Genomic DNA, 19,798 nt, shown 5'->3' on the forward strand with positions numbered 1-19,798 from the left:
AAAAAATCAGAACATAGTGCCACACTTAATAAAAATTCAGAACATAGCGCCACACTAAATACAAATTCATAACATAGTGTCACACTTTATAAAAATTCAGAACATGGTGCCACACTTAATACAAATTCAGAACATAGTGCGCCACTTAATAAAAACTCAGAACATAGTACCACACTTAATACAAATTCAGAACATAGTGCCACACTTAATACAAATTCAGAACATAGTGCCACACTTAATACAAATTCAGAACATACTACTACTAGCTTAGCTTCTTCCTCTCGCCCTTACTCCTCTACTGTCTCTACCTCCTCTTCTTCCCCGGTTGCCTCGTCCACGCCCAGTGACGAAAGTGGGACAATTAGTGTCCCTATGGCCAAATTCATTGCATAGAATGCATTGCCTAGTTGGACCTCCTGCTTCAGATTCATCCATATCATTCCAGATGCGCTGACACTGCCCGTCTACCTCTACTTGTACGCATATGCTCTGGGTTTGGAATGTAACATCTTTCAGCGGGGTTGACGCTGTTGAAATTACCCATTGATCAAAAACCCATTAGCTCACCTGTCCAGGTATTGAGGACAGACTCTTTCAGAAAAAAATGGAGACACAAACGATATTGCGTCCATTCCAAGCTGCCCGCAAGCAGCAAGTACATGTGAGCAAGGTAGGTGAAGCAATTTCGGTTTGTTGCATGTGCACTCACACGTTGGCCAGGCTTGATTACCAATTTTCACATCATGCGTCCTCAACTCATTTGCACATCCGAATTTGTTGTTGGCTAAGCGGACATCAAACCTTCTTTCTTGATTACCGATGGCGACTACAGTGTGTGACCTAGCTTTTTGCATCTTGTTGTCCATGTACTTCGTGACTCTTTCACAGTATTGTGTATTCGGGTTGTTGAAGATATGCTGCTCTGCTTTTTGACGTCTATCTCCGATATACTTGACGGTGTCATAGAAAATACCCTCAACGATGGCTGTAAGTGGCAATGCTCGGTTTCCTCTGAGGACAAAGTTGTAAGTTTCCACGAGGTTCGTTGTCATGACACCGTACCTTGCTCCATGTGTGTCATGTAGCAAAGACCACCTCTCCAGAGGCTCATGCTCTATCCACTGCTCGAAGGTTTTAATCGACCTCCCAAGCCTTCTCCTAGTACCAGGTGGGTCAAAGCCTGGCAGGTCACATAGCCCAACAGGCTCCTCCTCCATGGCCGATGTTCCTATTGCCAACTGTGCAGCTACTGCTTCAACATGTGCCCTCACCGCTGCATCTCTTGCAGCTTTCCTGTCCCTCACGTGTCTCCGCGTGCACACATTAAGTATGTCGCGTATCAAATTGTACTTCCATAACTGGTTCTGCTTGCAGAGTTTTTTGAACAGATTCACCAGGTTCTTATTTCTAAACTGCGAGAAGAAATTAGCCCCCAAATGGCGCATGCACCAACGGCTCTGCAAGTCCTGCCATGGAACTTGTTCCTCAGGGCCTGAGTTTGTCAGTGTCCTTATCGCACTGAGTATACTTGCATGCCGGATATGAAGGATGCACACATTGGGCTTCTCCTTCACAACTGATATTTTCAACTGCCTGAAGAACCATGTCCAACTTTCAATGTTCTCACTCTCCACAAAAGCAAATGCGAGTGGGACGACTTGATTTTGGCCGTCTTGACTGTCAGGATCTGACCCTTGTACTTGCCTGTGAGAAAAGTACCGTCAACACATATCACCGGTCGGCAATGCCTGAAAGCTTCGATGCATACACCGAAAGAGAAGAAGAGACGATGCAGCACCCTCACAGTTGGGAACTCTAGCATGAACATGTCTTGGATATCGATATAGGTGCCTGGATTCCGCTGCTGCAGGGTTTGGAGGAGCTGGACAACAGAGTCATATGCATCAAAATAAGAACCAAATCTCCTCTCAAGCGCCGCATGCTTAGCCCTCCAAGCCTTGCCATAAGAAATTATGTACTTGAACCTGGCGAAGACTTTTGTCTGGACTGCCTTCACTTCCATAGCTTTGCCCTGCACTATCTCATCGTAAAACAACCGAGCAATAAGCGTCGATGAAAGGTTGGCATGATCCTGAGGGATGCAGGGAATAAGACAACTGTGATTAACTAAGTCACTTATCACCCAACTTGTGCCATACTTAGGGAGAAAGCCGTGCACTCTGGCGGGACAATCTGCGTTCTTGCATACCATTGTCAGGAATTTCTGACTGGACACCTGAGCTGTGAAAACCCTTTGCGTGGACATTGCCCAGTTAATTATTGCATCTTTCAGGGCTAGCTTGTTCGGATACATAGCACCCGTCACAATATTGTTCTGGTGATATTGCCAGGCTGAATCATGTCCATCATTCACGGTCATTGCAGATGAGAAGTCATGATTCCACGATGCAGGATTCGGGACCTCTGCATTTTCTTCTTCATTTGACTCGTCAGAATCATCGGCATGACCCCTTTCAACATCGGTGTCTTCTTCTTCCATCTGGTCCTGCATGTGCCCATCTACCTCATCGGTGTCCACCTCGCCATTGTAATCACCATCGGCATTTCCTCCTTCTACCTGACTACTCTGCCCATGGTTCATAACCATAAGCATTTCCTCCTTCTACCTGACTGCTCTGTCCTTGTTCGTAACCATCATCTCTAGCATTTGACATAGATAACTGCCTCCCTACACTGCTATGACCAGGATCGTAGCCACCCTCGCCTTCATGTGCAGTGACCTCCTTCACGACGGGAAGCACTAAAGCAACAGGATTGCATCCCCTTCGTTCACAACCTTGTAACCACCGCACCCATTCGGAGTCTCGCTCTATCGGCCTCAAATAAAAGTAAATTATTGAACTTGACAGTGTCCACAATGCATGAACACCGACGGTGTGTGTTTCAGTATCAAGACCTAAACTTGCCGCAATCCATTCTTTCAACTGACTGACAGACCATGTTTGAGGTGCGCTCATTGGCACATCTATGTGAGTAAATTCACTCGGATCTGCTCCCATCTCAGTTGTTTGGACAGTACCAGGACCATAGCAAAATCTGAAGCTCACTTCATCGGACATCTCGGCTCACCTATTTTTTTTCAACAACGAAATACAAGTATTAAGCAACAACTTAATATACCCCCACTAACAAATATTAGACATGTCTATATATTAGCTAGCTATATATTACAGAATATTAACGGAGCAACTAATACTACCGGAGCAACTACAAATTTTTACACAACTAATTAGTTAACATCTAAATATATTTACGTATACTACCGGAGCAACTAACAATAATCACACACCTAATTTATTCACATCGAAACATATTAACAAATACTACCGGAGCACCTACGAAAAATAAAATGTTGGTTGAAATATACCCTTGAAGCGTGCGTGCGAACGACGAACGACGGCCTTCAATCACCGGAATCGGAGCGGGAAACTCCACCAAACTGCCGGAGCTTCACCTCCACCGCCTCCACCACACTGCCCCAACTTCTCCACCACCACCTCCACCTCCACCGCCGCAACAAGCTCCACCAATGAGCTGGAAAAAAACTCCACCTAAATGCTCACCACGACCGCCATGAGCTACCCCATCAGTAGATCGAGGTCTCTTTTGGTTGCCCTAACTGAGTAGAATCCATTCACGGTGCCAAATCCACAAATAAATGGTTCATTTAGGTGTAGAAATTGGGGGCATTTTGGTGTACGGAGAGGAGAAGGAAAGAACAGAAGAAGAACGCTCGCGTGGGAGGAGGAAGAAGACGCAGGGAGCCGGCCTTGCCGTGCGAGGTGGGTCCACACCCTGTCGGCCCGCAGCTGGCCGATCGGCCCGCGGTAAGCTGACAGGGGCTCTCCCCGTGACCGCCGCGCCGACAGCTCCCTCTCTCCCCCCTCGTGATGTGGCCTACCCAATCCGCGCGCGACACGTCGCAGGCTGGCCAGCTATCGGCCTGCTACTGGCTGAGTGCACCCAGTCGGCCTGCTGTGGGCTGACTAGGCCCAATCGGTCCGCAGCGGGCTGACGGTGTATTATTTCTAAAATTCTTTTTTTAAGCGTAATATTTGTGCAAATTAATAAAAAAAATTGTATTATTTAAAAAAAATAGCCACATGCAAGTGAGAACAAACGCAAAAGGACAAAACACATTGGAAGAGGAATAAACAAACCAGCCGACAGGAGAGAAACATGACAACCAGGCAAAGAACGGGAAGAAGGACGTAAACAACGGGACTGTCTATTTAACAGTCGACTGAAAATCAATTCGATTTCAGTCAAATTTTCGAGCCAATCAAATTGTTGCGGTTGTACGTACGCTAACGGATCTCTCATTCAATTGTTTTCCCTGACCCGATACCAAAAAAGACCGAAAAGCTAGGACAGACTCAATACGCCCAAAAAAACACCTGACAAACACGACACATGAGAACACTTGAAAAAATAGGTCCCAAAAGTTCACTGATACTGTATACAACACCCAGACGAAAAAAACATAGGTACCGGCGTGAAAAGGCGTCACTTCTCCATCAACTTGTAGTACAGTCACAGTGTTAAAAACAGTAGAATCTACAGTTTAAATAGTGTTTCCATACAGTGTAATTACAACACAATGGCAGTGTAAATCTGACAATGAACTACAGAATTTAGAGAAGAGTTACAGTGCTATTAAGGTAAATTTCTTTACAGTGTAATTTACAGTAGACTTACACCAAAATTACACTGCAAATACAATATTTACTGTGAAGATTACAGTGTAATTTAGAGTAGAGTTACAGTGTAATTACAGTAGATATCTTTACAATGTCATTTACAGTAGATTTACACCAAAATTACAGTGCAAATACAGTGTTTACTGTGAAGATTTACAGTGTAATTTAGAATAGAGTTACAGTGTAATTACAATAGATTTTCTACACTGAAGTTTACCCAAAATTACAGTGTAAATAGTGAAAGATTTACAGTGTAAATTGCAGTAGAAACATGTGTAAATCAATTGAATTACACCAGTATATTTACAGTTTTACAGTGGAGTTTACACTGTAAATCTGCAATTGAATTACAGTAGTAAGATATGCAGTCTTTACAGTTGAAACACTCTGACCGTAAATTGCTCACAGTAAGAGAGTGCTAGATGGACAAACCCCGAAACCTATCTAGAAAAATGATGTTACCTAACGGATGATACATTGTCCTATGTTACCGTAAATTGTCCTATGTTTCCTTTCCAAAATGTGCACGTATACGGAGCAACGGATGATACATAGCTAAGGTTATCACTAGAAAGTGAAGAAAATGCATTTCTGAATGTAGGCCCACATTCATTCACACAACTCCTACATTCAAAGGTAATATATAAGGTAAAGCAAAGAACAAACACCAAGAGGTAGAGAACTGAAAACATTGTAGCGGTTACATACTCTAAATGTACTCTTTATTGTTATCCTTCTAACTGGCACATACAACATCACTGGATTCAGATATGGAGCAGGCCAAAGAAATTGAACAAGGAAATTTAGTTACAAAGAAGTTCGAAATCAGTAGCAATCGATTTGACAAGCCGAATACTGTAAGAGGGACCTCTGTTTTAGCAAACTTAAGGAGGCACTCCATTCCATATCTCTGAACAACATCCCTGTACCTAGGGCGCAAGCATTGACAACAGTAGTGAAAACCTGCCAGAATATCTACTAGATACAATAATCAGGGGGGAGGGGGATTGAGAGGGTAGCTTACCACAATACGTTCTCCGACAGATGAAATCTTTCTCTTTAAGCATCTTACTCTGTTAAAAACATACAAAGGGAGAAAAAAACATTCAATTAACCAGAGAGAAGAGAGAAATCAAACAAGAGTGATAAGCAACATTAAAATTCACACACATGATTCATGTAGATGTGAAACAGAGCTTTGTTAATATTTCCATCAGTCTTAGATAGGTCCCGAGCATAAAAAGGGTATAGTTAGGAGTAAGTAATCTGGTACTATATGGTTCATGTAAAGCAAAAAGAGCAAAATAAAGGACAAAAAGTAATACCAATGCTGCATCAATTATTCATTATCAGCAAAGTCCTTAGGCATGAACGGTTTGTCAAACGAATCTGCAGTGTCAAAAAATGATTCGACAGGGCCACCCTGTTCCTAAACCTTGCGGAGTCTACCAATTTCTTAAAATTAAGCCTATAAACAGATTACATGATAAAATAAAAGAATAGAAAATAGAAATTAGGAAAGTCAGAAAGTGCTACACCGAAACTATTAAACAGTTGAACACCACTTAAAGGAACTGAAAATGCAAGACTTACGTTTAAATTATAGTAAAAAATATAATACCGTAGTGTAAGTTTCTGTGTGCTATCACTGTAACTATTTGCATATGTTATAATTTAAATTACATTAACCCAGAATTGATATTACAGTGAATCAAAATAGAAAATTACATGAACTCAACTGCTCACTGTAATCAGGGCAATTACATTGAAGAACTGAAACAAAATACATACATTACTTACACTATAATACTGATCCAACTTACACTATAAAATCCAGGCAAATTACACTGAAAGAATATGGGAAACTACACTGTAATACTGGTCCAAATTACACTGGAGGGGCATTACACACCAAATAAGGCTGGATGTAGAATTACAGTCAAAAACTGAGGAGATTACACTATAATACTGATGCAAATTACAGAGTAATCAAAAAAGGGCATGAATTACAGTGCAAATGCTGATACAATTTACACCCAAAAACTGTGGGATTTACACTATAAATACTGACGCAAATTAACATAACACAATTGGCGCATTAGACTGTAATTTAGAGATTCAGATAACAGTACAGTGAAATTCAGAAAATATTAGAGATACATTAGACTGTAATTCTAGCGCATTACAGTGTACTTCAAAGATAATTTGCGTAATAATAACTTGGTGGATTACAGTGAAATAAAGACACACATTACAGAGTAATTTGAGAGATACATCATAACACAACTGGGGGCATTGCAGTGAAATTCAGAGACACAATATAGACTAAAGAAACAAAAGTTGAACTAGTTGAACTACATTGTAGATCAGAGTTACAAATACAGAGTAAATTCAGAGCTAATCCAATGCTACTGGACCAATGCTACTAACACACCAATGCCAGCTGTAAATTCAGAGCTAGTCCAATGCTACTGGACCAAACAATCAACAAGAAAAAAGAATCCTCATGCAATGAACACTGAAACTATGGCAAAAACACTGAAAAGCATGAGGTTGCAGTGAAGCTACACAGGACGAGGTACAATGAAGCTATAGGGGCAGCTAATTGGGTTAAAAATCGCACAGCAAAACTGCATACAATACTAGGTAAATCTCAGCGTAACATACACTCCTATTATGGGGGAACACTGAAAAAACAAGCATAAAATTCAGGTAGGTACAGAGAAGGGAACGTCCAAACAGAAAAATTCAGTAACCAGCGGGATAAAACAACGGCGTGGAACAAAAACATGAGTAAAATTAGGGGCTACAACTACAACTACAACCCAATACAGAACAACCAGAACTCGATCTTCAGAAGTCAAGCCACGGGATCCACCCCTGAAAACTAACGCCTATACGCCTACCTACACATCAACAGCAGAGAACTTACGTCTACGCGTACATCCACATCAACAGTAGAACACTGCCCAGGGAAATGGCCTATGAAATTCAAACCGGGCGGGATTTGGCCTACATCCGCAACAAAAAACACAAGACCACGGCATGGAGGACTATGGCACGCTGCAAGCTCCTACAAAAAACTCAGACGCACAGGCTGAAGACTATGGCGCGCTGCAAACGGGCTGAAGCAGAAAACCGCGCCCGATGAAAAAAAACAAGCCCGAAAACCAGCACAAAGCCAACAGGACCGAGCGTGAATCTCAGCGAGCGGCCAACAATTTGAATGAAAGCAAATTGAAAATCAGTCAGCTGAAAAATAGCAAATCCGTAAACAAATCAACCTCTGGATGCGAACCATGCATGGAAACCAATAGGAAGTGCCGGCCATGCATGCCCATGCAGCCAATGTCAAAGTGAATTAGAATTCTCAGCGTTAATAGCTAGTTGCACACAAATGTGTACCCCTCCAAAGCCCCTACTAAAGCATGTGTCATATTCCGATTGGCTGCGAATCAACCTGTGGTTGAGTTGGTTAGGTGGACAGTGGATATGCCGGCTCAGTCTCTCGGAGGTGCTCATAGGGATAGGGTGTGCGTGTGTGCGTTCATAGGGATGAGTGTATGCGCGTGTATATGAGCGCTTGTGTTTGTACAGATGCTCAAAAAAAAATATTCCGATTCGCTAACTTTTCATTGATAAGCACGTGTCGAGAGGAGGAGGTGGTTTACAGGAGGAAGGGATCAGCCGGTTGATTTACAGAGTTTTTCAAAGAATATACGGTGTGTGTGCGGTGGTGGAGTCCCGTCCCGTCAGTCGGGCTTCCCCCGGTGTCTTGTTTCGTTAGGCTGCCCCTCCGCGGCCGGTGCCGACGCGATCGATCCCCCTTCCGCCTCGCCTTCTTTCTTGGATCCGAATTCAGATAAAGCTCTCCCTGCTGCCTCAAAACTGAAAATAATAGATAGAGCAGCCGACCTGGAGAGAGAGAAAGAAAGAGAATCGCTCCGCCTGATCTGTGCTCTCGAGCCTGGCGTCGTCGCACCGTACCATGGGGCTGCCGGCACTCAATCGGCTCATGTCTATGCAGCGCGATCGGCGTCGCCGGCCAACTCAAGGCCGCAGTAAGCCGCCCGACTCTCACCTCCCTAGCTCGGCCGCTCTGTTTATTCATCTCTGCCATGTGTTGTGTCTTCATGTCCTGATGACATCTAGTTCAGCACGTTTCTTTTAGCATCAACAGCCTATAACCAAGCTCTATTTTTCTTTGTTTGCCATTAATAATCTGTAATCTGTTCAATGTCTTACCAAGAGGGCTGGGCGGCGGTCGATCTGTACAAAATTTATTGTATCTGCCGTTTACAGTTTCTTTTCCCCGAAGAATAAAAGAGCAATATACCTGTAATTTTATTGTGTCTAACCAATGCATCGTGTATCGCAGATGGACTGGTGACTTCATCCCTGGCTAAAAGGAAGGACTCACCCTGCATACATGATGAAAATTCTCGACTTGATAAAAAATCGAGATATTCAGGACCACCCCTTCTAGAGGTTCGCCATAAGAATGCTGATAATTAGCAACTTACTTATATTGCAAGTAAAATATCACTGTGACGGTTCTAGCTGCGCAAATTGGTGGATCAATACTAGCTAAATAAAATTATCTCTTCATAAGGACTAGACTTCCTACTTTCCTAGCTATAGCTATCCCCGTACTAGTTGCTTCAACTTCTTCCCGTGTGATTGTGCTACCTCTGTGCTTTTGTTGGCTTCGTAGTCCACTGCGGTGCATATGTTCGTGTTTTTCACCGTAGCTGCTAAAGCTGTTGGATTCGTTTACATGGTCTTGTGCACATTTGAATGCTCAGATATAACTACCTTATTGTTAGTGTTATTACATACGATCCTATTTTTCCTTTCCAAAATTGAAGCAACTGTTCGCCTTTACAATCCCTAAGTTGATCTTTTCACCAATGCTTGTTCATGCAGGACATTTGGCATCATATACATTCTCTGCTTCCTCTGCGAGATGCTGCACGTGTTGCCTGCATGTCTCATTCATTTAGAAGTTCTTGGAGTTGTTTTCCCAATCTCAGCTTAACTAGGGAAACACTGGGTTTGGATAACGGGGTGGATGGATTGTCATGTCCATGTGAAGTAGCGATGGATCTTGCAAGGAAAACCGACCATATTCTAAAAAACCACTCAGGCATTGGCGTTAAGGCACTCAAGCTTGAAATATGTGATTTCCCCTTTTTCAACACCTCCTGTGATCTCGATCGTTGGCTTCATATTGCTGTCAAACCAGGGATTGAGGAACTTAACCTCCGGCTTATTGAATCTCGTGCATCTCTTTGTCGAGAAAAATCTCATGCGGCTCTTTGTCGAAAGATATCTCAAAAATCACATGTAACTGTGTACAACTTTCCATGCTCACTTTTAGATGGGAGTGGCAAGTCGATCCAGCAGCTTTATCTCAACAACTGTGCCCTCCGTCCCACGGTTGCACTTGGCCGCTTAAGAAGCCTGACTAGTCTAAATTTTTTTTTTGTGCGTATTACAGAAAATGAGTTAAGGTGCCTTTTTTCCAGTTCAATTGCTTTGGAGAAACTGACACTCAGGTCCTGCGATGAATTATTTTTCCTGGAGATACCTAGCCTGTTGCAGCGGCTTAGCCACCTGGTTGTCGAGGAGTGTACAAATCTGGAAGTGATAAAGAGCAAAGCCCCTCATCTGTACAGTTTTGGATATCGTGGTACCCTAGTACGACTATCTCTTGGTGATTCATTGCAAAACCTATACATTGATGCTTCAGATCAGGACGTTGTTCATCATGCTTGTGCCGATCTTCTGCACGTGGTGCCAAATCTTGAAGCTCTTGAAATATCTTCATATTATCCGGTATATTCTTATAGTTTGGATTATTAGACACCAGAACTACGCAACAAGCAGTAACCTGTACTTTACTGGGATAATTAATCTAAATCATTTTTTATGCAGATGGATACACTGGTGGTACCTGGCAAATTTCTCCACCTCCAACGACTATGTATTGGGTTTTTTACCCCAGACTATGACTATTTGTCTCTGGTTTCTTTACTCGATGCGTGTCCTTCCTTGGAGACTTTTGTATTGTCCGTAAGTCTACAGAGTGTAGTAGAAGTTGTACATACACCCCTAGCAAAACTATGTGCAGTTTTACTAAGTTATATAGCATTAATACAAGTATATGTTTTGTCTTTTCACTGTTATTGACATTGCCATCTATCCAATGTAGGTAGAGCCAGATCGCGTGAGGAAAGAATCAGTTTTAGGAAATTCTTCTCATAATCTAATCCAGATGCCAGGCCACATGCATAGGAACATAAAGGATGTGCATATCATTGGCTTCTGTTATGCAAACAGCATGGTTGAGCTAACATGCCATATACTTGAGAATGTGAAGTCGCTTGAGTACCTTACACTGAGCATCTCTGGGGATGATGAAATTTTGTGTTCTAAAAGTGAAAATGGTATATGCCTTCGAATGAACAAGTATATGAGGATGGAAGCCCGCAAAGCACTCTTGGCCGTGGAAAGACACATTTTGGGGAAAGTTCCATCTACCGTAGAGTTAGAAGTTGTGAAGCCTTGCAGCCGGTGCAATACTCTTTAAAATTTAGGCCAGGAATAAGGTGCTCTTCCCGTCTTTTAACCCAGGTGCATGTTTTGCCATTGTAATTTCTCTTTCTTGCACCTTGTGTGTGCGTGCGCGCGTGATTCTACACGGCCAGAATAAGTGGTATTTGCATCATTTCTTTTGTTCTTGTTCTGATCGATTAGGCTTGTATTTTAAGTGGGCTGTACCTATTGCACTAGTTGACTAGTGATTATAGTTGGGTACAAAAGCTGTGAGGTATCATGGTCAAACAAAAAGGAAAATATTTTTTTGTTCGAAGTAGGAATCTCATCACATGATGCACACATTTATTTTATTAAACAAAATTTAGTGGCGTTGGTGTTTATATATTTATAAAGAGATTACATGTACAACTACAAGTCATATATGAAGCTACATACAAGTCTAATACCCTCCCTCAATTTCAACCGTCTTCCGCAAGTTGAGATTGCGCCGACAATTTTTAAACAAGGGTAATGGCAACGGCTTGGTGATGATGTCCGCAAGCTGATTTTTAGAAAAGATAAACTTGATCTGAAATACTAGATTGGACGAAAGGTGTGTAGCACCAATGTTATCACATCAAAGAACCGATGGTTGTCGTTGAGGTACTCGTAACTCACGAAGCAAAGACTATACCGAAATAAGTTCTACAGTTGCATTTGCTACTTGCTTGAGAGCACTCCAGGCGATCAGGTTGGGGCCGAAAGAGACCGCATACCCCCTCCCCCCCCCCCTCTTGGATCGCGGATCATCAGGATTTCCTGCTTAGTCTGCATCTGAAAAAGGCTGAAAGAACAGCAGAGGGAGCAGGCCGAAGATGTTGTGAGGCGAACATAATGAAGAGTTCGCTTCACGGCTGACCGATGTGAATCCCGAGGTGCATGTAGGTGCAAACATATTTTTGGGCAAAAATCACTGTTCTGACTTATGGTCGAAATCAATTCACAAACTGAACTGTTGGCGAAATTTTTCCGCTCCACTGACCCCTTCGTATAGAGCCCGACAGCCGGACGCCACACTATAATGTGCAACGCCTAACTGACAGTCTGGAATGCGACGCTGCCAGACTAAAGTTGCTAAGTCAGTGTGTAACGCCTGAGAGTTAACGCCTAATGTGTAGGCGTTGCACTAGTGGCTTCACCATTTGCAACTACAAGATGAAGCGGCCACTAGTGCAATGCCTAGCGTCTAGGCGTTGCATGCTGACTTAGCAATTTTCAGTCAGTCTGGGGTGCGACGCTGGCCAAATGTGTAGCGCATGTCAGTCAGGCACTGCACAGTTTAGTGTGGCGCCTGGCTGTCGGGCGTTACATGAAAGGGTCAGTGGGGCGAAATTTTTTCACCAACAAAGTTTGTTAATTGATTTCGACCGCAGGTCATATTTGTCGTTTTTGCCCATTTTTTTGTCACATGTGCTGGGTGGTGGGCCCATCATGTCAGGGCTGCTGAGTGCTGACATATTTTTTGTCATTAAAAACCAAATTGTTTCTACGCCTATCCCTACACGCAGATCCAATCGCACCATGAGGTATCACGGGAGGGACCCTAGCACTGCATATTTTCCCGGCCGTCTCCTATGTAGTTGTGAACAGGGGCATCCCGTAGAATATTTTCCCTACCGTGCACGGTAGAGGAGCCTGGGCCTAATTTGGTAACCCAGGGATCCCCCTGGGATCCTGGCCCCTTCCGGCCTCGTTTGGTTGTCCGGAATCCCGTGAGGATCCCCGTCGAAAACCAGGGCGCACGACCCGCGGGGCACATTAGGCCCGGGTAAGCCCACGACCCATTTGGCTGCTCCCTGACCACGGGTTTTCGTCCCTGATCTGACCCATTTCCACGAGGGAATAATCCACGCCTCGGGGGGTCGGGGAGAAAACCCTCAATACGACGGCGCACCGCCTCTCGATTTCCTTTCCTAGCTATCGAGAGTAGCACCTCCACGGCTCCACCACCTTCAGTGATGGTCAGTCAAAGTGCCTTCCCCGGTCCTCGCCTCCTGTATTGGGTGTTGCCAAACTAGCACGGGGATAGGGCTGAATCTGCCCCGTGGTGGGAGAGGATCCCTCTGTACTCCTAAAACTCCCCCACGGGGCTTACTACCCTGATTTTCTTTTACCTTGCAACCAAATGAGGCCTCCCCGGGTGCAAAGCCCTTGCGGAAAATCTGGCCCGGGCTAGCTGTGTGGACATTTGGACCCTCGAAGTTCGGAGGTTTTCTCGGCCCGATCCTCGCCATATCCCCGGGATAGGATCCACGCCTCGCGGCATCGGGAGACAATTCCCTGTCTCGCTCGCTCGCGGCACCTAGCTCTCTCGCCCACGCCTCGCTCGCTCCCGTCGCCTCCCTCCCCTGACCACGTGCTGCTCCAAGGCTGTGGAACCTACTTTCTTCCTTGATCTCCGCCTGTGTCTCGCACTCACGGCTCCGCCTCCGTCGTGCTCACCGGCGGCGGCCGCCGCAACCGTAGCGTCAGATCCTCCACTAGTCATAGCTGATTAGACGGGCGACCATGGAGCTCTGCGCAGCCTGCCTACTAGGTCGCGCCACAAGCAAGGCTGCCAGCGATCTGAGGGCATCTCCAGCTATTCGGCCCCCCCAGGACGCCTAAAAATCGCCCCCTGGGGGCGCGCTGGCGCTAAACCGCGCACTGGGGGCGTGATGCCCCCCAGTCGCGGCGCCCATGTTTTTTTTTAAATTCAAATACGGCGCAAACACGACTGAAATTTAACGCAAACATCGGCGAGTTCGTTCAAACTTAAACATATTTTACAAAAAAAGAAAAAAAACTTCGGCGGGCTACCCCCGCCGTCCCCCTCGCCGCCCGCCTCGCCGCCCGCCCACGCGGTTTACATGCCGAGGAGGCGGTAGAACCGCGTGTAGTCGCCGCCGTCGTCATCGTCGTCGCCGCGCCCGCCTGCGCCTCCGTCGTCCCTGCTGCATCCCTCCCCGGGTTGGCGGGGACGTACCGTGGCCCCTCCCTCGCTGCCCGCGGCAGGGACGCGCGGATGCGTGCGATCTCCGCACGCCGCGCCGCCCCGGTGGGTGGTGGTGGCACCGGCACGCCGCCGGCGCTGATCCTCCACGCGCCAGGCACCCGCATGTCCGGCGGGACCGGGTACCCGGCCTCGTAAAGGAGGCGAGCCTCGTCTTCGTGGAGATGGCGGCGGCCGAAGCCGTTCGCCGCCGCGCCGTCACCAGGGAAGCGCTCGGCCATGGCTGGAGACGGTGAGAGAGAGGAGAGGGAGAAACGACGGCGAGAGAGAAGAGAGGGAGGAACGACGACGGCGAGAGAGTGTGGTCGCCGAGCACGCTGGTACGCGTCTTATATAGGCCGAGACGCCGCCTGTACGCGTGGCCGCCGTGTGTACGCGTGGCGGGCAAGGGACGCATGTCGTCCGGCCTTCACTGCGCCGCCCGTGAGGCATCAATGGCGCAGGCTGACCGGCGCGGCAGCTTTGGCATTGATTCGCTGCGGAAAACGAGGCGATGAGGACGACGAAGGGGCGAGAAGAGAGCCGTGTCGCTGACGCGGCGGGCCCGCAGCTTTTTCGCGCCAAAAAAGTTCGCCTGGCGCCCCCGGCGCGCCGGGTTCGGCCTGGGTCCGCCGGCGCTGTTTTCGGCCCAGGCCGGCGAAAATCGGGCTCCTGGGGGCGCGACTGGGCCGATTTTTCGGCGCCGGCGCAAGAAAAACGCCTGGGGAGGCCTTCCTGGGGGCGCGGCTGGAGATGCCCTGATGCGTGTAGAGCTGCATGGGCGCAGCTGGATCCGGGTGCTCCAGCGCAACAGAACTACAGAAGGCTGCGTCCAGTAGCCAAGCGGGAAGCAGTACTTTTCCCATCTGCCCAAAGGATTTTTTTTCATGAATACGCAAAGCTTGCGTATCTTTTCATTGATAGAAGAAGAGAAAATGAGTACAATAGAGGGTACAACGAACCGAGAGCAGGGAGAGGGATGCTCAGCCCGAACAGGGAAAAGACACAACAAAACCCACCAAGCCTAAAACTTGAGAGGCAGATCGGATGAGCACAACATCGAACATCTTCAGAGCCAACACCGGGGACACCGCGAGCAAACAAGATGACGCCTTCAAGAAGGGAAACGGCATTGTGAGGCCGTCGCCATCCGATCCGACAAATCGGACCTAGAGTTTCCCCCGAAGCTCGAAGAGGGGCACGTTGAGAGGCCATGACAGCGCCTCCAACAAGGAAAACGACACCCACGAGTGTCGCCGCTGCCAGCATCGGCAAGCCGAGTATGGATTTCGCCAAGCCTGTGTCCGTGCAATCCCATAGCCACCAGATGACGAACTGAAGATGAGGAAGCCCGCCCGCCGATCAATCGCCACCTCATTACGGGGGAAGGGGTGGGGCTGCATCTGCCGCCGAAAAAACACGAGCTTTGGAGCCGACATGGCGTGTAGGAGGATGGGGTCAGGAAGGCAGCAAGGTAGAGAGCCGACGCGGATGGGTAGGGGTGACGACCGGCGCCGTCGGCAAGCCAGGAACCGGAAGGGGAGCGCACTTCCGAGCTGCCGAGGACGGAGTAGCCAGAACACCGGCGAGCCAGAGAAGCTGAAAAGGACGCAGCAACCCAAGCACCGGGGCCAAAATCGCGCCGGTAGGACGCCGGCATGCCATGGACACCGGAGAACGCAGGTCCGTGACCGTCGGGACCGGAGCGAAGCCGACAAGAATCCACCGCGAAGCTTCTACCGCTGCCAATGAAGACACCCGTGACCTCACACCTGCAGATGTCGGCGCCGCAGCTCGGAGGAGACGCCGTCAGTGACGGAGAGTGGCCTGCACGGGGCAGGGCCAAGCCTCGGCTAGCCCGGCCACCTCCACCCAAGGGCCTTGCGCACGCCCCCCATGAACAGCAGCGCGAAGAAGAAGGGCTGCGCCGATGGAGGAGGCAAGGGTGGGCGGGGAGGAGCACCAAGGGCATGCCGCGCCGCCGCGCCGGACAGGCAAGGGAGAGGGCAGTTGTTGGAGGAGGGAAGGCCGCCGTGCGCCAGATCGGATCTGGGGCGGCGGGGAAGGGGCCTCCGGCGCCAGGGAGACCAAAAACCGCCCCGCCGCCGCCATCCCCAGGCGCGGCGCGGGTTCCCCGGCCGGCCCTCCGGCAGCGGCGAAGCAGCGGAGGTGGTGGAGGGCGGGGCTTCCGCCGGCGGTCGAGGTTTCCCCCGTGTCGCCAGATGCGGGCGACGCGGGGGTCAGAGAGTGAGCGTTACTCTCTTTTCATTCTCGTGCGTGCATCTGCCCAAAGGGTCATCTGAATTTTCCCCGGGATTTTAATTTGACCAAGAATATTCCACCCTGGTCATCTTTTCCCTTGAAATATCCACCCTCACGTCCAAACAAGGCCTCAGAGTCCGGCTTCCTCCCGTGTCGTGTTTCGTTAGGCTGCCCCTTGAAAATAAATAGAGCAGCCGATCGGAAGAGAGAGAGAGAGGGAGGGAGGGAAGAGAAAGAATCGGTTCGTCGTCACACCATGGGGTTGCTGGCACTCAATCGGCTCATGTCTATGCAGCCGGATTGGCGTCGCCGGCCAACTCAAAGGCGTAGTAAGTTGCCCGCCACTCAGCTCCCTAGCTCGGCCTATTCGACTCTGCCATGTCTTGTGTGCATGTCCTGATGGCATCTATATGCAACCAAGTTGTTTTTTTCTTCTTTTTTGCGATAATCTGTAATCTGTTCAATCTCTTACCAAGAGAGCATGTTTGCGGTCGATCTGTATATGTTTTTCTTTTGTTTTTGCGCGGGAGCACTCTATTGTGTCGGCTGTTTTCCCAAGATAAAACGGTATACTTGTTCTCTTCCATTGGCATCTCCCTTATTCTAAAAATGATGCATCGTGTATTGCAGATGGATTGGTGACTTCATCCGTAGCCAAAAGAAAGGTCTCACCCTGCCTACATGATGACAATTCTGGGAGTGTTAAAAAATCGAGATATTCAGGACCACCCCTTCCAGAGGTTCGTCATTAAATGCTGATAATTTGCAACATACTACTTGTATTGCAAGTAAAATATCGTTGTGTCTGTTCTAGCTGCGCAAATTGGTGGATCAATTCTAGCTGCGCAATCTGTGTTCGTGTCATGTACTTTTAATTTGCTGTAGCTGCTAAAGTTGTTGAATACTTTTACATGGTCTTTGCACATTTGAATGTTCAGATCAGATTTTTTTAGTGTTACTTCATCTGGTCCTTTTTTTCCTATTCAAAACTGAAGCAACTATTCGCCTATATACAATTCTTAAGATGATTTTTTCTCCAATGCATGTTCATGCAGGATATATGGCATCATATATATTCTCTGCTTCCTCTGCGAGATGCTGCACGTGTTGCCTGCGTGTCTCATACATTTAAAAGTTACTGGAGACATTTTCCCAATCTCAGCTTAACTAGGAAAACACTGGGTTTGCATGACGGGGTGGATGGATTGTCATGTCGATGTGAAATAGTGATGGATCTTGCAAGGAAAACCGACCACATTCTCAAAAACCACTCAGGCATTGGCGTTAAGGCACTCAAGCTTGAAATATGTGGTTTCCCCTTTTTCAACAACTCTTGCGATCTCGATCGATGGCTTCACATTGCTGTCAAACCAGGGATTGAAGAACTTGACCTGAAGCTTTTATCAACTTATGTAGCTCTTTGTCGAAAAAAATCTCATGCAACTATTTGTCGAAAGATATCTGAGGCGGCTTTTTGTCGAAAAAAATCCCATACAAATGTGTACAACTTTCCATTCTCACTTTTAGATGGGAGTGGCAAGTCGATCCAGCAGCTTCATCTCTACAATTGTGCCCTCCGCCCCACAACAGGACTTGGCCACTTAAGAAGCCTGACTAGACTCGAATTGTTTCGTGTGAGTATTACAGAAGATGAGTTAAGGTGCCTTTTTTCCAGTTCAATTGCTTTGGAGAAACTGGTACTCAGGTCCTGCAATGAATTATCTTTCTTGGAGATACCTAGCCTGTTGCAGCAGCTTAACCACCTGGTTGTCATGGATTGTGGAAATCTGGAAGTGATAAAGAGCAAAGCCCCTAATCTATACATTTTTCATTATGGTGGTACCCTAATACCGCTATCACTTGGTGATTCATTGCAGAACCTATACATTGATGCTTTATTAGGTCGTCAAGATGTTGTTCCTTATCCTTGGGCCGATCTTCTGCGCATGGTGCCACATCTTGAAGATCTCCAAATATCTTCGTATTGTGCGGTATATTCTTATAGTTTGCATTTTTAGACACTAGAATTACACAACAATCAGTAGCAACTTGCATTTCGTTATAACAATTAATTTGAAGCATTTTATTATGCAGAGGGATACACTGGTGGTGCCTGGCAAATTCCTCCACCTCCAATGCCTATGTATTGGGGCTTTTAACCCAGACTATGATTATTTGTCTCTGGTTTCTTTTCTCGATGCGTGTCCTTCCTTGGAGACTTTCATTTTATCCGTAAGTCTACAAATTGTAGTAAAACTGTACATACACCCCTAGTAAAACTATGTAATGTTTTACTAACATCTATTTTTAATAAATATTCTACACTCAACCTTAAAATAGCAGTATACATTTATTTTTATATGCCTGGTGGATCCATGCATTAGTTTGAGTATATGCTTCGTCTTTTAACCGTTATGATTGACATTAACATCTATGCAATGCAGGTAGATGCGGATCGCGTGAGGCAAGAATCGGTTTTAGCAGAATCTTCGCATGATCTAAGGCAGATGCCAGGACACGTGCATAGGAACATAAAGGATGTGTTTATCATTGGCTTTTGTTCAGCAAAGAGCATGGTTGAGTTAACATGCCATATGCTTGAGAATGCGAAGTCGCTTGAGTACCTTACACTGAACACCTCTTCGAACCCTGAAATTTCGTGCTCTGATAGTGAAAATGGTAGATGCCTCCCGATGAGCAAGCATATGAGGAAGGAAGCCCGCAAAGCGCTCTTGGCCGTGGAAAGATACATTTTGGGGAAAGTTCCCTGTAGTGTGGAGTTAGAAGTTGTGAAGCCTTGCAGCCGGTGCAATACTCTTGAAATTTAGGACAGGAATAAGTGATCTTTTAAGCCAGGTGCATGTTCTTGGCATTGTAATTTCTTTTTCCTCGCACCATGTAATTCTACACTCGCAAGTATAAGTGGTATTTGCATATTTGTTTTCTGTTCCATTGAGTTACTAACTGCCGGCTGATTAGACTTTGTACTTTAAATGCACCAGTCTTTATTTGGCTGTATCTGTATTGTTGTAGTTGAGTAATGATTATAGTCGGGTATAAAAGCTGTGATGCGGCATTATGGAGTTAAACAAAAATAATGGTTACACAACATTTAAATGATGCGCGTACCATACAGTATTTTTTTAGAAATAATGCACGCTCCCTCCGTCAAAGAGTAATATAAGGCGTTTTTCTTAATGAAACTTTTCTATGATTGATCAGTTTTGTAGAAAATTGTATCAAC

General features: G+C 46.5%; 2 protein-coding genes and 1 pseudogene across 2 annotated transcripts; 2 read left to right on the forward strand and 1 right to left on the reverse strand.

Annotated features, from left to right (window-relative positions):
* Positions 1 to 267: 267 nt before the first annotated feature.
* Positions 268 to 3,080, reverse strand: LOC147972052 (uncharacterized; annotated as a pseudogene).
* Positions 3,081 to 8,234: 5,154 nt separating this feature from the next.
* Positions 8,235 to 11,552, forward strand: LOC125556322 (uncharacterized). Its single transcript, XM_048719073.2, has 5 exons — positions 8,235 to 8,782; positions 9,100 to 9,209; positions 9,648 to 10,559; positions 10,659 to 10,796; positions 10,936 to 11,552. The coding sequence occupies exons 1-5, from the start codon at positions 8,710 to 8,712 to the stop codon at positions 11,311 to 11,313; spliced, it is 1,611 nt and encodes a 536-aa protein (XP_048575030.2). The 5' UTR covers positions 8,235 to 8,709; the 3' UTR covers positions 11,314 to 11,552.
* Positions 11,553 to 16,810: 5,258 nt separating this feature from the next.
* LOC147972053 (uncharacterized) lies at positions 16,811 to 19,405 on the forward strand. The gene is made up of 5 exons (XM_087522919.1): positions 16,811 to 16,883; positions 17,185 to 17,294; positions 17,610 to 18,545; positions 18,649 to 18,786; positions 18,999 to 19,405. Exons 1-5 carry the CDS (start codon positions 16,811 to 16,813, stop codon positions 19,380 to 19,382), a joined length of 1,641 nt encoding a protein of 546 aa, XP_087379045.1. The 3' UTR covers positions 19,383 to 19,405.
* The last annotated feature ends 393 nt before the right edge of the window (positions 19,406 to 19,798 follow it).

The sequence above is a fragment of the Triticum urartu genome, chromosome 5A, assembly GCF_056163025.1.
Source record: "Triticum urartu cultivar PI428250 chromosome 5A, HENAU_Tu73, whole genome shotgun sequence".
Classification (NCBI taxonomy): Eukaryota; Viridiplantae; Streptophyta; class Magnoliopsida; order Poales; family Poaceae; genus Triticum; species Triticum urartu.

Bases quoted from the DNA above. Each gene is read 5' to 3' on its own strand.
- LOC125556322 (XM_048719073.2), top strand. From the start codon at position 8,710: ATGGGGCTGCCGGCACTCAATCGGCTCATGTCTATGCAGCGCGATCGG. The intron at 8,783-9,099 runs GTAAGCCGCCCG...CGTGTATCGCAG, and splicing joins CCGGCCAACTCAAGGCCGCA to ATGGACTGGTGACTTCATCC. The intron at 10,560-10,658 runs GTATATTCTTAT...TTTTTTATGCAG, and splicing joins AAATATCTTCATATTATCCG to ATGGATACACTGGTGGTACC.
- LOC147972053 (XM_087522919.1), top strand. From the start codon at position 16,811: ATGGGGTTGCTGGCACTCAATCGGCTCATGTCTATGCAGCCGGATTGG. The intron at 17,295-17,609 runs GTTCGTCATTAA...ATGTTCATGCAG, and splicing joins CAGGACCACCCCTTCCAGAG to GATATATGGCATCATATATA. The intron at 18,546-18,648 runs GTATATTCTTAT...TTTATTATGCAG, and splicing joins AAATATCTTCGTATTGTGCG to AGGGATACACTGGTGGTGCC.